This window comes from Aphis gossypii, chromosome 1 (genome assembly GCF_020184175.1).
Source record: "Aphis gossypii isolate Hap1 chromosome 1, ASM2018417v2, whole genome shotgun sequence".
Classification (NCBI taxonomy): Eukaryota; Metazoa; Arthropoda; class Insecta; order Hemiptera; family Aphididae; genus Aphis; species Aphis gossypii.
The window spans coordinates 13,637,060-13,653,506 of record NC_065530.1 but is presented as its reverse complement, the minus strand read 5'-3'; the positions used below and the strand labels follow the sequence as shown (position 1 = coordinate 13,653,506).

General features: G+C 26.6%; 1 protein-coding gene across 4 annotated transcripts; it reads right to left on the bottom strand.

Moving 5' to 3' along the window:
- Window positions 1-3,105: 3,105 nt before the first annotated feature.
- LOC114119384 (mitogen-activated protein kinase kinase kinase 15-like) lies at window positions 3,106-15,480 on the bottom strand. Of its 4 annotated transcripts, XM_050197109.1 has the most exons (19): window positions 15,316-15,480; window positions 13,062-13,251; window positions 12,155-12,358; window positions 11,892-12,067; window positions 11,579-11,747; window positions 11,402-11,511; window positions 11,019-11,302; window positions 10,597-10,756; window positions 10,354-10,510; window positions 10,123-10,292; window positions 9,867-10,044; window positions 9,650-9,783; window positions 9,460-9,584; window positions 9,089-9,393; window positions 8,785-9,013; window positions 8,666-8,718; window positions 5,004-7,762; window positions 4,884-4,942; window positions 3,106-4,820 (listed from the first exon to the last, which is right to left on the bottom strand). In XM_050197109.1, exons 2-16 carry the CDS (start codon window positions 13,209-13,211, stop codon window positions 8,699-8,701), a joined length of 2,571 nt encoding a protein of 856 aa, XP_050053066.1. In that variant the 5' UTR covers window positions 13,212-13,251; window positions 15,316-15,480; the 3' UTR covers window positions 3,106-4,820; window positions 4,884-4,942; window positions 5,004-7,762; window positions 8,666-8,698. The 4 variants fall into 4 exon arrangements, with proteins under 4 accessions (XP_050053066.1, XP_050053067.1, XP_050053065.1 ...); XM_050197110.1 differs by having other exon boundaries at window positions 5,004-8,718; window positions 12,155-12,375; XM_050197108.1 differs by having other exon boundaries at window positions 5,004-8,718.
- Between the last annotated feature and the right edge of the window lie 967 nt (window positions 15,481-16,447).

Below are 16,447 nucleotides of genomic sequence, written 5' to 3'. Positions count from 1 at the left end.
ATGCTCAAAGAATAACCACACAGTACACGAATGTTACTTTAAAAACAAATCTTACATAATATTATTATATACAAAAAATCACCAGATTCCAAAAAAATAAAAAAGAAGAAAACTGTACTAAAAAATTTCAATCAATATTAATTAAATTAGTATAAGTTATTATAGTTATATAATAAATATTTACAAAAAAAAACATAATAGCATAGTTCAAAACTAGTATAAGTAAAATTAAAATTAGTAAGTCACAATTGTTTGTACATCAATACAAAAAATTGTAAAAAATAAAGTTAAGTTAAAACGTTAAGTCATAATTGTTTGTACCCACATCAAAAAAAAAAAATGTAAAAAAATATAACATTAACTATTTATAAGTATAAGCTAAACCATGAGTGTTATTGCAATATATAAAAAAAAAAAATGTAAAAAAAAAAAATAAAAACCTAATCTAAGTTAGTAAAAAAATTAAGTTCATTGTTGTTACATTATTAAAAAAAAAAAAAAAAAATTAACCCTAACTAATCAGTAGTATAAGTTAAACCACAATTGTTATTGCAATTAATAAAAAAAAAAAAGCGGGCAAGTGAGTACCGCTCTGCTGTACATTAGGTGCCGTATGGATCATTATTATATATTATAGGAGTGTTAAATTTGAATCCAATGATAGTTATCATTGTATACGAAAAACGATTCTGAACGAAGATGATTTGTCAGCCTAGGATATAATTTCTAGTGGTTGGTGAAAAAGGTGGTTTATGTTTTAATGGCCTGAATACAATAAAATTTAAGTTCTTTTATAATAATTGTAAGTTAAACTTATGAAAAACCTTGTATTAAATTTTCAACTCTTAGCTACTTATACAAAAATTTTTATGAAATATACCTACAAAATAATTTGCAAATATTCATGGTTTTGACGAATTTTTGTCAATATTAATTGAACTTCAAATGCTAATAAAAAAAAATTGTGCCTATGTATTCTTATAATTTTTCAATCACTATAATAATAACTTATGAGGAACTTTGCATTAAATTTTCAAGTATTTTGATAGGGCCAAAAAGATTTTATCGACACATAAAAAAACAATTTTCAGAAAAATTGAAAATTTCAGTTGTCTATAAATAGCTCAAAAAAAGTCAAAATATTTTGAAAATTAAATCACGTAAAGAAAACGCTCTAAAATATAAAAATGACGGAAAAACGGCAATTTTTACGCAAAACCAGTTTTCGACCAAATCGATTTTTTTTTATGGTTGTAATTCAAAAACTAATCAATGAAAATACTTGAAATTTTCACCAAATGTTAATGTCAGTGGTATCCGTATATAGTTAAATTTTCAAAAAATTTTGACTTTTTTTGAGTTATTTATAGACCACTGAAATTTTCGATTTTTTTGAGAAATTTTTTTTAAAGTGTCGATAAAAAATTTTTGGATGACCAAAAAGTTTTGAAAATTTAATACAAGGTTCCTTATGAGTTGTTTTTAATGTTGCTAAAAAAAATTAAAAATCGTTAGTCACAATTTTTTTTTATAAGCGTTTTTAGTTCAAATTTTTACGAAATCTGTCGAAAACGCGAAAATTTGCAAGGAATTTTGAAGTTGAAAAATCATAAAAATTTTTTCTTTTATAACTAAGTTTTGAAAATTTGGTACAAGGTTCTCCTTACATTTTTTTTCAAATATCTGTAAAAAAAACTCTACCGGATTCAGACAAAAAAATTTTATGAGTGTTTGAAATTTAAATTTTTACAAAAACCGCGTTAAATAACAGTTTAGCCTCAAACGATTTTTGATATTTGTTATTATTCAAAAAGTATAAGTCGTAGGTTCTTGAAAATTTTACCAGTTATTAAGATTCGCGTTTTCTTTACGTGATTTAATTTTCAAAATATTTTGACTTTTTTTGAGCTATTTATAGACAACTGAAATTTTCAGTTTTTCTGAAAATTGTTTTTTTATGTGTCGATAAAATCTTTTTGGCCCTATCAAAATACTTGAAAATTTAATGCAAAGTTCCTCATAAGTTATTATTATAGTGATTAAAAAATTATAAGAATACATAGGCACAATTTTTTTTTATTAGCATTTGAAGTTCAAATATTGACAAAAATTCGTCAAAACTATGAATACTTGCAAATTATTTTGTAGGTTTATTTCATAAAAATTATTGTATAAGTAGCTAAGAGTTGAAAATTTAATACAAGGTTTTTCATAAGTTTAGCTTACAATTATTATAAAAGAACTTAAATTTTGTTGTATTCAGGCCATTAAAACATAAACCACCTTTTTCACCAACCACTAGAAATTATATCCTAGGCTGACAAATCATCTTCGTTCAGAATCGTTTTTCGGATACAATGATAACTATCATTGGATTCAAATTTAACACTCCTATAATATATAATAATGATCCATACGGCACCTAATGTACAGCAGAGCGGTACTCACTTGCCCGCTTTTTTTTTTTGTTTTTCTCGATTTTTTTGAAAACTGTTGGAAAATGTTAACTTTTTACCTCTATAATGCACCAAGGATATTCACTTTTACATCGGAAATCACCCCCATTGTTTGAAATTGGAGCATTATTTCGACTAGTTATGCTGTACACAGACACAAAAAAAAAAACACACATCATTGTAAAATCAATACATTCTTCACTTCGTTCAGAATCTAAAAAAAATGTAAAGAACAAATAACCTAATATAAGTTATAGACTAACCTTAGTTAAGTTGATATAAGAATAGAAAGACTATTCCTAAATCAAATATAAATAATACTAAAACAGAAATAAAAATAAATAAACAACAAAGAAACTAACAAAATACAAAAATTCAAAGTAGACAAATTATTATTAAGACACAATCAAGATTTGTCATATAAAAAATAAAGGTAGATAGAATATAGAAAAATATATATATAGGGTCATTTACTATTATTAGACATAAGCTCTAGTCAATAAGTTAGAATACAAAATTAGAAATTAAGCAATAACAAGAGAATGTACAATTTTTAATATCATATGTCAAACAAATAAAATTGTAAAGCAATCATTATAATCCACCAGTTAGGAAATTCAAATTCAGAAATAAAAAATTTTTTTTTAAAAATTAACACAATTAGAGCAATATTGGAATAGGAGTGGAAGAAAACTCAAGCCTCAAATTTGCACTCACACTATTCCAATATTACATGTACAAGCTCTAATCATATTATCATTAACCCTTTAATTTTGTATAAAACAAAAATAAAATATTACCCGTTTGCTTTATATTCCAACTTTTAAACTTTTAACTTTTGAATTTTAATTTTTTCTCTTTCTCTAAAATCTCAATTATTGTATCACGCTGACACTCTACCACGAGTGGTGTTGTGAGGGCACAACACAAAAAAGCGTAGGGTGGATGTAATGATATGCTCGATTTTACATATCATGATTTTTGTAAAGTCGTTATTTTTATTTAATAAAATAAATAACGGTCGAGTTGTCGCACGCATGTAATATACTCTAAAAAACCCCAATAAATCAAGTCACTGATGATTGGAACGATTCCTATTATCTAATCACATACAGGACACTGTACGGGATTATAACGGTACGGCGCAACACATGCGATTTCTTTCATGTGCCGCCGGAGACAGGGGATGGTCCGGTCAAGGTCGCTTTCACCAGGGAGAAAGACAATTTTCTTTGGGGACACCGACACCTTTGATCGGGCCGCCGATGACTCTGGCGGGCCTGACCTAAATCGTCTCCTCTCACCAGTGCATGAGCACCCTTCATAGCGGTAAGTGCATGAGCACATCCAAAAAAACACAAGTGCACGAGCACCTCTCAACCAGACAAGTGCAGGAGCACAGCATACTTACACAAGACCACTCAAAAGATATTGCCTACGACAACTTTACTGTTTCCTTTTTCTAAGACGAAATTTGTTGAAGTGTTTACCACTGTTTAGTTATTTCTTTTTGAGTGTTAAAAAAATTAATAAATTCTATCCTTGTCACGTCGACTGCAATCATAGACAGCTGCGGATAAGGTAAGGTGCATGCGCATCCATATTTAAATAATAATAGTATTATAGAGTTTACTTGATCGTTCTCGAAGCACGACCTCGAGAACCCTCCGACCATCAGGAGGAAGGTGATTTCGCAAATTTAAAGTGATAGGACATAGGCTAAGATAATCGACAAATCTCTGATAACTTCTAAATATATTTGAGGCATTCATTCAAGGCTTGTGTCCCTTGTGAATGTCCTACAATTTATTTAGAACACTTTATAATTAATAAATAGGTAATAATTTATAAATATATTTGAGGCAATCATTCAAGGCTTGTGTCCCTTGTGATTGCCAATACAATTTATTTAAACTACTTCACATAAAACAAAACAATCACTTTCATAAATAAAAATATTAATTAATATATTAATATTTTTACCTTTCCTAATTATTCTTATTTTTAATTTCTTTATTTTCCATTTCTTTTATTTTTGCGTTATTACAACCTAAAGAATTTAAAGAACATTGTCTTGGAGAAGATACAAGAGAAAAAAAAATTTAAATATTTTATGTTACCGTGCGAAGTGTCTGTACGTGACTACTCTAAAATTCCTCTTACGATAAACAAATTTAATATTATTTCAAATGTATGTAAAGTAAAAAATATATTATATAAAAAAAAACTATTAAATTATTTTTATGCGTATTTTATGTAGATTGGAATTGATGATCCACGACTTTGACATAGTAAAACAGCGGCAAAAAATCCAATGTCTATTCAAAATTCCCTTATTCGAGCTCCACTTCTACAAACATCTACCTATAATATCAAACATTAATTAATGACCACTAAACCAATTAATTTAATAATATGTTCATTTACATAAGGTATGAATGTTGGAGTTTCAACAGCAGTAAGAACATACTGATTATCCATAGGCACTAGAAATAACAAGACAAGGTTACAAGGTTATATTTTTAATTTATAAAGGAAAATACTTACCTGTTAATTCATCTAGAGTCTTAGTGGATACATTGGCTAAATATCATTTTTACACTTCCCACTGGTAAGACGCCGTGTTGTACTAGAGACAAGTCGCGGCCACTGTCCTCGAATGCTTTGGACTTCAGGAACCGCGAAATACTGCTTTCCTCACGATAGAATTCCCCATCGCCGAATAACAATGAGAAATAATTAAGAGTTTATTATGAGATATTCACTATAAGTAATGAATAGACAGAATAGATAACCGTTCTTATTATTGAAACTATAGTAATATAATAATTAGAAAATTATACTAGCCAACAGCGATCTCTTACGAATCAATATTAAGGACGTTATTATATCACATATTATTATTATAAGAACATTATTTATAAATGATATCTAAATCTACAATTTAGATTTTATATAATTTTATGCCTAATGTAATATATTTTGAATTAAATCAGAAAAACCCTATTACTACCCTATTTATCAATATTCAACCCTTTTGCGGCACCTGAAGGGGGTTATTAATCATCACCAAATTTAACCCACATAAATAAGGTATGGCAATGAAAAAATTGGTCTGGTGAAAAATAAAAAATATTTAACTTTCCTTACCCCCATTAATATATATAAGCTATATGTATATGTTTTAAAACATATTAATTCAATTTAATAATCCAATTTTTTTTTAAACACTCTCGGGCAGCTTTCCTTTTTTTTGGTCAATAACTAACCCACAACTAACCTTTCTGCAAATTTTCTAAATTTTCCTACTTAATTCCAGTAAAAATCGTTAAATGACTGGACTAATTGTATAAATAATCATTATTTTACATCTGTGATGTTTTCGGAAAAAAAAATATCTGTGTTAAACGCGACGTTCACCATCCTCGAACGTCTTGATCCTCCACCAGGACCCGCGAAAAACTGTTCTCTTCACTATAGAATTCCCCATAATATAAATAATTGGGAAGTTTACGGGATAGCGAAAGAATAGACAAAATAGTCAACCGTTGTTATTATTGAAACTATAGTAATATAATTATTAAAAAATTATACTAGACTAACATCGACTTGCGTGTTTGCATTCTATTTTAGACAGATTAGATGTATAAGAAAAAGATAAACGAGTTATTACCTGTATTGGTACCGTGGGAATAAATTGTTACTGCGTTATTTATAATTGTATTCAATAGGTATATATAAATGTTATATATGTTATATGTTATGTTATGTTTTTTTTTTATAATCGCGGGCATGGGGCATGTCACTCTTTAGAATGTCATCATCAATATGGAATACGCTAATTAGTTGCTACTCCGTCTGTTTAAACTTAAAAAGTTGGTTCAAAATGCGTTTTCACCCGACTGCGTTAGTTTTACTTAGTTGTAAGAGCTTGTCAACACGAAACACGACACACGTTATTCACGGTCACTTTAATATTGCATGATATTAGCGAATACCTCGTAAATTAGACATTTGGTTGCAATGCGATGCATCAACCTTTCACGTTGGCTGGTATAAACATTAAACTTGGGGGAACTTTCAAAGTCTAATATGATTTTGTATACTTCACCAGCCAGCGTGTTTAATCATGTACATATTCAAAACAATACTAATGGAGACCAAGACTGAAGAACTTAATAATAACTCAAGTGTGTATCAATCTTCATATTTATTCATTTATTTAGATCCTTAACGATTCGAATTAACCGTGTCTGTGTATACTGTGTAAGTATTTATAATAACTTTACACGCCACATAAAAGATATATGCTAAGTACAGATTTTTTGAATAATAACAAATTTCAAAATGGTTGACATTATGAATAACTTACATTTTAGATTTTATATTTATGTTATTTAAATTGTTTATATTTTGACTGTAAAATTATAATTTGATACCTATAAATATTCAATATATATAATTATGTGATACTTTCTCATTAAAATTAAGTACACGAGGTGAATACCAAATTAATTGTTTGAAGCTGTTTCCACACAAAATTCAAGAAATACTTAAAAGAAAATTAATTATGAAATTTCGTTTACATTTTAAACATATTATTATAATATAGGTACTTTATTTTTGTGTACATTGTACACTGTACAGGTACTGAGGTACTTAAAATTTAATATAGTTTAGAATATTATAAAATAATTGAGTTCAAAAAGTTCAATACTGCAGCATTGCAGCAATGGTTACTTATTTTCGGTTCGTTGGTCAAGAGTATTATTTTTTTCCTTTTGCACAAAATTTAAAATTATGTTTTCATTGAAGCAAACAACACGATTTTCATGACAAATGTACACGATTTTAATTAAGAACAAACGCGGTAAAAATAAGAACAACAACACGTCAATACATCGTTAGTTTATTATCTGCTTAGTGCTTATTAAAATAATGCTTTAATATAAAATATGAAGCATATGAATATGTTGTAATAAATAATAATACATACTTATAGAAACATATTATAATACATACCATTTTTATTTTTTTAAGAAATTAACTCATTAATTATAGTTTCTTTAGTAGATATATTTAAATACGAGTACTTCAATTCATACATTGTGAGTCTGCAGAATTTACATAATATAAAGTATTAAAATATATAACTATAGGTTAGGTTATTATTGATTACTTCTGGGCCAATATTTATTATTTACCCTATATTTGGCCCTGTGTACAACTATAGATAAAAATGCGCGTATGTTTAATCTGTAGAACAAGAACAACTTATTTGTCTTCAAATTTCACATTTTCTTCACCTTTTCAAATTTTGAAAAAAAAATTGTATAAAAATGTGCTATACCTTTGTTAGCAAAGGTTAAGCTAATTCTATGACCAGTGTTTACAATTCATGAACTTATTTAAAACACGTTCAGCCCAATTACCCAAAAAAGTTCAATAAAAAAAGAAGATAGGTACTGTTTTGTTTATTCTCAATTGAAATATCTTTTTGTAAGTCAATAATTTCAATTCACAGTGAAGATTTTAGAAGTCTGAGCTACTTAGTAGCTATATTAATCCATTATCCCATTAGAGAAACTTCAAAAGAATATTTTAAAAATAACAACAGTTTTTCATTCTCTATAAAGTCTTTGAATCTGTTACCTACAAAATTCTTCACCAATTCTGACAAAGAACTTAAAAATACAAGCACTCTATAGTCTGTATCGGAATTATTTTTATGTTCAAGTATTGTTGGAAAATTATTAAATTCTTTACTTTTAGTATAATAAAAATAGATCAAATATCTTTTAAATTATAATGTGCGGAAAACCAGAACTACAGAAAAAGATTTTTGGTAGTCCATTTATCTTTCTAAGATTAATTCGGAATCAGACCGCGAGCCATTTATTGCCAACCCTTGATGTAGATTAAAAATCTTGTGATAATTAAACAATACATGGATAGGTCACTGGAATCAGTGGATAAATAAAAAAATTCCCCCTAAACACAAATATTATTAATTAAAAAGTTTCTATTTATAAATATAATTTACAATTTTAGCATTTATATGATATATAATGCCAATAGATTCAATTTATTTTGATATTTTTAAATGTTAAATAATATAAATTAATAATTAACAAGATATACATAAAACTGATATAATTAAATATTAACTTATATGTTCTTAAATAATTTTCGTACCTATTTATACTTACTGGTATAGATAAAACTGAAGAATTGAGATTGCTTTAAATTATATTCTCTTTATCTAAAATTAAACAAAATATATTTTTTAATTTTAATTTTATGCCTACAATTCAGTTTGTATACTCACTAATAAAAATATCTTTTAATAAATCAGTAGCTGTTGCTCGCTTTTTATGATTAGGATTAAAACACCGAAGTATAAAACGATATGCTTGTTCACTCAATTCAACAGGTATATTTGGTTTATTCTTATAATGACCAATAGTATAATAAGTAGCCGCTGCTCCAAGTTCTATATAAGGTACTTTACCTGTCGCCATTTCTACAACTGTACAACCTAATGACCATATGTCAGCCTGCAAATAATCAAAAACCATTTTAAGTTATAATTATATTTTTAACATTTTAGTCTCTACTTGTTCTCAACATACTGGTGTGCCATAACCCGTTGATCCACAGTTCATCACTTCAGGAGCCATAAAACGCAATGTGCCTGTAAAACTTCTAGTAGTGGGACACAATTCAAAAAGACGTTTAGATATTCCAAAGTCACATATTTTTGCCACACCAGAAAAGGTATTAATCAGGATATTATCCCCTTTAATATCACGGTGTATAATATTTTGATCGTGTAAATATTTCAATCCTTCAAGAACTTGTTTAGTATAAAATGAAATAACAGGCTCGTTTTTTTTTAATGGTCCCCATTTTAAGCGTAATAAGGTAGAAAGACTTTCTAAAAAAGATAATTTATTTATGTATTTTTAAGTCGACATATCAATAAAATATGAAAACTAACTACCTGGTACTTGTTCCATAATTATTTTAAAAATACCATCTTCAGATGTCGATCCTAAATACTGTACAATGTTTCGGTGATTCAGTTGAGAATGAAGATTTATTTCTTCATGAAGTTTCCAAACATCACTTGAAAAACATAATATATTAATATAAAAAACGAAAATAAAAATTATAATCAAACAAATAAATACTCAATATGAAATGCTTGTATTTCCTTAACCGCAATTTGCTTTTTTGTGTTGCAATCAATAGCTGCATAAACAATTCCATATGTTCCACAACCAAGAATTTTTTTACTCTTATCAACATTAAGCTCATATACAAACTAGAAAAAAAATGTTCACTTTAATACAAATTAAGCTCATGTGTGTAATTAGTATTATCATTTAAAGAAACATAAATAACTACATTAGTTGGTAACAAAGCTTCATCCAAGTTAGTTGTTATCACTTTATTACAATCACTTATTTTTTTTACAAGATCATAAAATCTTTGACGATGAAGAGATGATGGGAAATATAATTGGAAACTATCATAATTTATGTTAACACATAAAAATAAACACCTTTCATCTATTTTGCAAAAACTATAAAAATTAATAAAAAATATAACTCAAAAATTATAATTTACTAACAAATATTAGTTAAGGTATAAATAAATATACCTTACACTCCTAATCGCACTACCAAGGAATACCCAATTATGTATTTGATTACAATCTTTTGAAGTACATGTTATACATTGTTTGTGTAGAGAAATAGATTTATTTTCAACTTCAAGGTTCACTTTAACATAGCTTGGCACATAAACTTTTGATGGTTCTAAAACTATGACCTGAAAAATAAAACTTGTTATGCAATTGAATATCTAATAGTTTTTATTTATATATACATACAGGAAAACTGTAAATGTCACTGTCAATTTTTTGTTTTGTCGCATCTATAAAATATTCCATCCAACACTTAAAGTATTTTTCATGAACATTTATTTTTTCACTTTTTTTTCTAAGCTCAAAAATTAGTTTAACATTCCCAATTGTTGATTTATAGCACCTATTATACAATAAAAAATGTTTTATAGTACGTACATTAGGTACACATCATTTGTTATTTATTAGATTCTATAAAGAATTACTTACCAAATTGAAGGTTTTAGTTTGAACATACATTCAGCAGCTTTAATGGCTTTACCATAGTTTTCTGTTTGCACATTCATTTCAAAATATGTTGCAATAGTCCAGTAGTCATCAAGAGATGTTAAACTTCCGCTTTTGCCAATCAAATTATTTAAAAATATATCTATATTATGAAATAATAATAATTTAAATAAAACACGAGACTTTTAAAATTTATTTTGGTACTCAACAGTTAAATAGTAAAATGCAAAAAATGTTATGTTTGATTAAAAAATAACATAAATGAAAAAGTATGCATCAGAAAAATGAGAAAAGAATTATCAGTGAACATTTAAAATGTTGTTAGCTACCTTGAAAAATATACAACTGTATATTGTTATTTGTTATTGAATTGATTAATAAAATTAATAATAAGATATAAGTACCAATATTTTGAAGTTCTTTAGACTTGGAAAATTCATTCCCAGAAACTAGTAATAATGTTGTTAAATTAACACCAGCATGAAGATTTGGTTGAATTTCATAACCTTTTCGATACCAATAAATAGCATATTGAAGGGCATTTTTGTCTTTAAAATTAGACTCCACAAATTTGTCTTTATAAATACGACCATACAGGCAAATTAAATCAGGTGTACATCCTTCATTATTATCCAATGAAAATTCTATTACTTGCTCTGCTTTTAGTTTATACTCAGGTTTATTACTTCTGAATGTTAAAAATAGATAAATCATATGAATACCAAAAATAAAATTTATAATAAAGATACAATTTAACTATTTAAGTAACATAACAACTTTTAGTTACCTATTTAAAGCAAAACAATATAAGTATTGCAATAATGGTGTTTTTATAAAATGTTTTTTATCATTAATAGCTTGTACGTCTTCAACAAGTTGAATCACTCCATCATAGTCCTGATATTACATAAAAGTTTTTTTAAATGTTGATAGTTGCTAATTGATACTGAGATTTTGTAACTACCTGAACATTACAAAATGCTTCCATCAAGTTGTACAATGTATCAACAGTAAGTACATATGGATCTTTTAGATATTTTTTCATTATGAGCAATTTTTTGCATAACATTTCCCCAGAGTAAGTTTTTACAACTGTTCTTAAGTCTGATAAAAATTTCTCTTTAATGTAAACTCTAAATCAAACAAAATAAAAATATTCTGTTAATTACTATTACTATCAATATATACACTATACAGTCTATACAATATACAGGTATAATAAACATAATTTTAGTTTCATTGTTTTCATTTAAAATGAATAAAAAATATTTTCATACTTGGGTTGAATTTTAAAATTTTTTAACAATTCTTCTAATATTAACGCAACTATTTTTGTAGATTCAGTAGCAGATGATCTGTCATAGCCAAGACATGAAGAATTAGTACCTATTAGACATATACCACATTCGTCTAATTTATATGGAATAAATATAATAGAATCATCCCAAGGCAACTAAAAACACAAGAATTATTTCAAAAATGTAATATTTTTCTATCTTAAATAAAAATACAAATTTTAATATTTTTTTTATACATGTACCTTCTGACGTAATGTAACTTCATCATCTAAATTATTACATAAAATTATGTTTTGATTCATTCCAATATTTTGGCGACAGCCCAAATAATAAAACAAAGAGCTATGTTGAATATTTATTGACAGATCAACGATAACTACATCTGCATAATGAAATATTTTTAATTCTTCATTTTCTTCCAAATCCAAATTTTCAAAGATTTCAAACTAAAATTGATATTAAACTACAGAAGATATTAAGTTAAATAATAATAAGTGACAAGTTCCCACGGGGCGTAGGTAAGGGGGTGTTCAAAAGCCCCCCCCCCCCCAAATTAAAAATTAGACAATTTTAAAATAAACGTTGTGAATTTAGCTTAATCTAAATGTAAATTTAGACCAAAACCCCCTCCGAAAATTGTTTCTACCTACGCCCATGCAAGTAATAATATACAACTTCACATACTGAGACTACAAATTATGTTTTTGAAGCTTCAGTTGCTTCAGATTTACAAAAATAATGAATGTAATGAATTGTATTATTATATACATATATCTAACTGAATAATGGATACAGAGCTGATATTTATTTTTAAGGAGAGGAATAAATACAATAAAACTACTATATAGATATTTTGATTGTTTAGATGTTCTTACTATACTCGTAGTCTATAATTATTTAATAATTTATATTTTAAATGTTAACTTAATGAAAATTATTTTTATATTAAGAATGACTAAATGCTCTCCAAATACTCCCAAAGTTAAATTATTACTTATTGTATGCTAAAAAAGGGCAAAAAAATAGTAACAATAAGAGTTAAAAATACAGCAATGGTTAGCATTACACCATTGACACCACTTATTTAAAATATAATTGGTTCTATATAAAGTAATTTTGATTTTGGATAAAAGAAAGAGAGAAAATTACCGAAAAAATATACAAGTTAGAACAGTGAACCATCCTAGTTGCTTGTTTTACTTCTTCCAAAGCTTTTTGACGTTGTAATAAATTATTATCATTATTCTGAATTGCATTGTCCACATTTGTAATATACACAATATCCATTTTTGACTCCATTTAAAATATTACTAAATGAATTCACAGAGTGAAAAATTGTCTGTAATTCAAAAATAATTATATTTAAATAAGTATATAGTAATATAGTATATAATATTATGTTTATTGACAATATTATTGTGTTGGTGTGTATCTATTATCTAGGTGTTATTTTATAATATATTTAATATTAAATGGAATTCTACTAATTAATTCATCATCGGCAATTGTGCAAGGTAGGAATGTAGGATACCTTTCATCTTAAACATACATCATAAATCATATAATACTAACTACGAATTTTTCAAAGTACCTATTTAAATTTTTTTTTTTTTTTGTTTTATTCTAATGTTGCTATTTAAATTACTACTGTTAACTTTCTACTCCATCACAAGCTTAGGCTTAAAGGAGTAGATACATTTCTTTATTTATACAATTTATTGTACATATTATAGAGAAAAATTAATAAATAAAAAATAATAATTATAATAATAATAATAACACATAGGTACCTAAGTACTTATTCCCTAGGGATAGATCACTATCTGATATAAAAATCCAAAAAAAAAAAATTTTAAAATTGCTCTTCTAAATTAATCATAGACGCACATAGGAGCACCCCCAGTTCCCTGAAACATGTATTTCAGTATTTCACCAATCATTTGATAATTATCGTGATTTATTGAGTTGGAATTTATTTTCCATTACAAATAGACAATGCGTAGTTGGTAATTCACGAATTCACTATTAAAAATGTATTGTATGAATGTACGTTTCATTGTTTCAGTTTTCGTCTAAATATTAAACAACAAACACTTAACAGCAATCATTATATTATAGAAAATCATATTATCTAATTTTACTTTATAATTGTATCTTACGGTTCACAGTTGATTATAAAATTATGTTTGATGTAGTTGATGGAATAATTATAAATTTAGAAAAACGTCTTTCTGAATAAAGCTCAGACAGGGGCGTCATTTGCGGTACGCAGGGTATACATTTGCGTACTTAAAATTCTAAATTGTAATTTTTGGCCCGTAAGGCCACATCACAAAAAAATAAAAGTTATATTTATATTATTATATTCAAATAATAAATTAATGTGTAAATATTATGATAGTTGAAAATTGATTGATTGATCACGTCTTTATAATCACAATACAACCGTTGTATGATTATTACTAGTAACCACAAATTTTACTGATTTATTTTGTACATATCTATTGTGTGACTTTATATTGTTAATTGTTTTTATTTAATTTGACTGTTGAAGTTTCAATTTGTATTAAATTTAGATATTTATAGGTTTTTCACTGCTTACTGCTTGTATTATGTCATTTTACTTTATTTTAATTGTGTTAATAATTATTATTATACTACTATAATATTAATAATGTCAAATATATCAAGAAAAAATAAATAGTGGCCTGCTCAATATTTATGCGTACCAAAAAAAAAAAAAAAAATTGAAATGACGCCCCTAAGCTCAGAGCTGGCAAAAACGGTAGACAACTTTTTTAACTTGGATGAATATAATAGTTTGTGTTTTATAAACACTTATAAGTTATAATTTTATAAAGTATTTAAAATATTTTTTTTATATTATTATATCTTTTGAAATACTATTGTATTCATCTGTTTATTATTTGATATATCAGCGTATATTTTGAAAATATTAACACCTAGTTTATCAGCAGAAATGCTGGTGTTAAAGAATAGTCTACCAGCCAACTTTGAATTTGAAGACTTTAAAAACCAATGTACCTAATCAAAGTTCGTTTCCAAATGTAAATTTATAGTTTAAGTGGAAATGAGAATTCCAATGTTTTCTTCGACGTGTGGACGCTCTTTCTCAGCTATGGGTAGATTAATAAACCTGGTTACGCACCAGTATAATGGATCGAGAAAGATTAAAGCTATATCTACTCTTAGCATTGAGACAAAACAGATGGGAAAATTATACTACAAACATTTGCATTATGAAACAGGAAATTAAATCTTGTTAAACAAATTAATAATAATAAATACGTAATATTAAAAATAAAAATAACTAATCCAATTTTTGAAATACCTACATGTTGTGTTTATCTTATAATATATACATAGAGGAAGGTATACTTACCAGCGTAACGAGTGTTGGACGTCCAAGGGCGTATACAATTTTTAAAACACTGAAATGCCGGAGTTTGCAATTAGTCAGCGGTTTGCTAATTGATAACTGAATTAGGTAAACTATGTTTTTGCTTTTTTATGCAGTACGCAAATGACAAAACATAAAGATAAGTATAATTGTAACGTATAATACACCACAACATAAAAAACAACAATACGTTGGTGCGTAATATACCGAGTCACCTAACTGCATTATATAAATTATCTTAAATACCTTTATTATCAAAACATACTATAGCGTGTACTTAACATACTTTGACTTGGGTAGCGATTGGTTGCCTTTAGCAATAGGTAGAACGTAATTATATAAGTTATATTTTTAATAATTTTTGCAACAATATGTGTAGGTACGTGACAAGTTGCTCGTATAATTCAGTGTAATGTACGTACCTTAGATATTTAATTAAAGTATAAAATAGATAAAAGTTATACATAGGTATATATTTTTTTTTTCGATATAGTTGATTACAAATTACAATATTATTTTATAATATTCTACTATTCTTTTTTTTTTTTTAATTAATTGGTAAATGTATGATTTTTTTCAAATCATAAATGGTTGCCTATCTAAGTATTTTTATACATTATGCTTGAAAAAAATGTATGATTGCAAGAAGCAAAACTAATAAATATAATAATAAAAATAACTAACGATTGTGTTTGGACAATTAAGCACAATGTGTTTGACCGGCCAGTCTTTTAGATCAAATTCCCTATTGATTTTGTAAAATATTATAGATTCTGAACGGAGTGGTAAATGTATTGATTTTACAATGATGTGTGTGTGTGTGTTTTTTTTTTTTTTTGTGTCTGTGTAGGTACATCATAACTAGTCGAAATAATGCTTTAATTTCAAACTTTGAGGGTGATTTCCGATGGCAAAATAAATATCCTTGATGCATTACACACTACACAGGTCAATAGTAAACATTTTCCAATGGTTTTCAAAAAAATCGAGAAAAACAAAAAAAATGACGTCGGAAAAACAGGAATTTTTTCGTAAAACTAGTTTTTGACCAAATCAATTTTTTTATATGATTGTAATTCAAAAACCAATCACTGTAAACACTTTCAACTTTCAC

What these genes read in the sequence shown, in the direction of transcription:
- LOC114119384 (XM_050197108.1), bottom strand. Translation starts at nt 13,211, where the DNA reads ATGGAGTCAAAAATGGATATTGTGTATATTACAAATGTGGACAATGCA. An exon ending in TAAAGAACTTCAAAATATTG is followed by an intron (nt 10,757 to 11,018) that starts GTACTTATATCT and finishes TTCATAATATAG; the next exon opens with ATATATTTTTAAATAATTTG. An exon ending in CAACGGGTTATGGCACACCA is followed by an intron (nt 9,014 to 9,088) that starts GTATGTTGAGAA and finishes GATTATTTGCAG; the next exon opens with GCTGACATATGGTCATTAGG.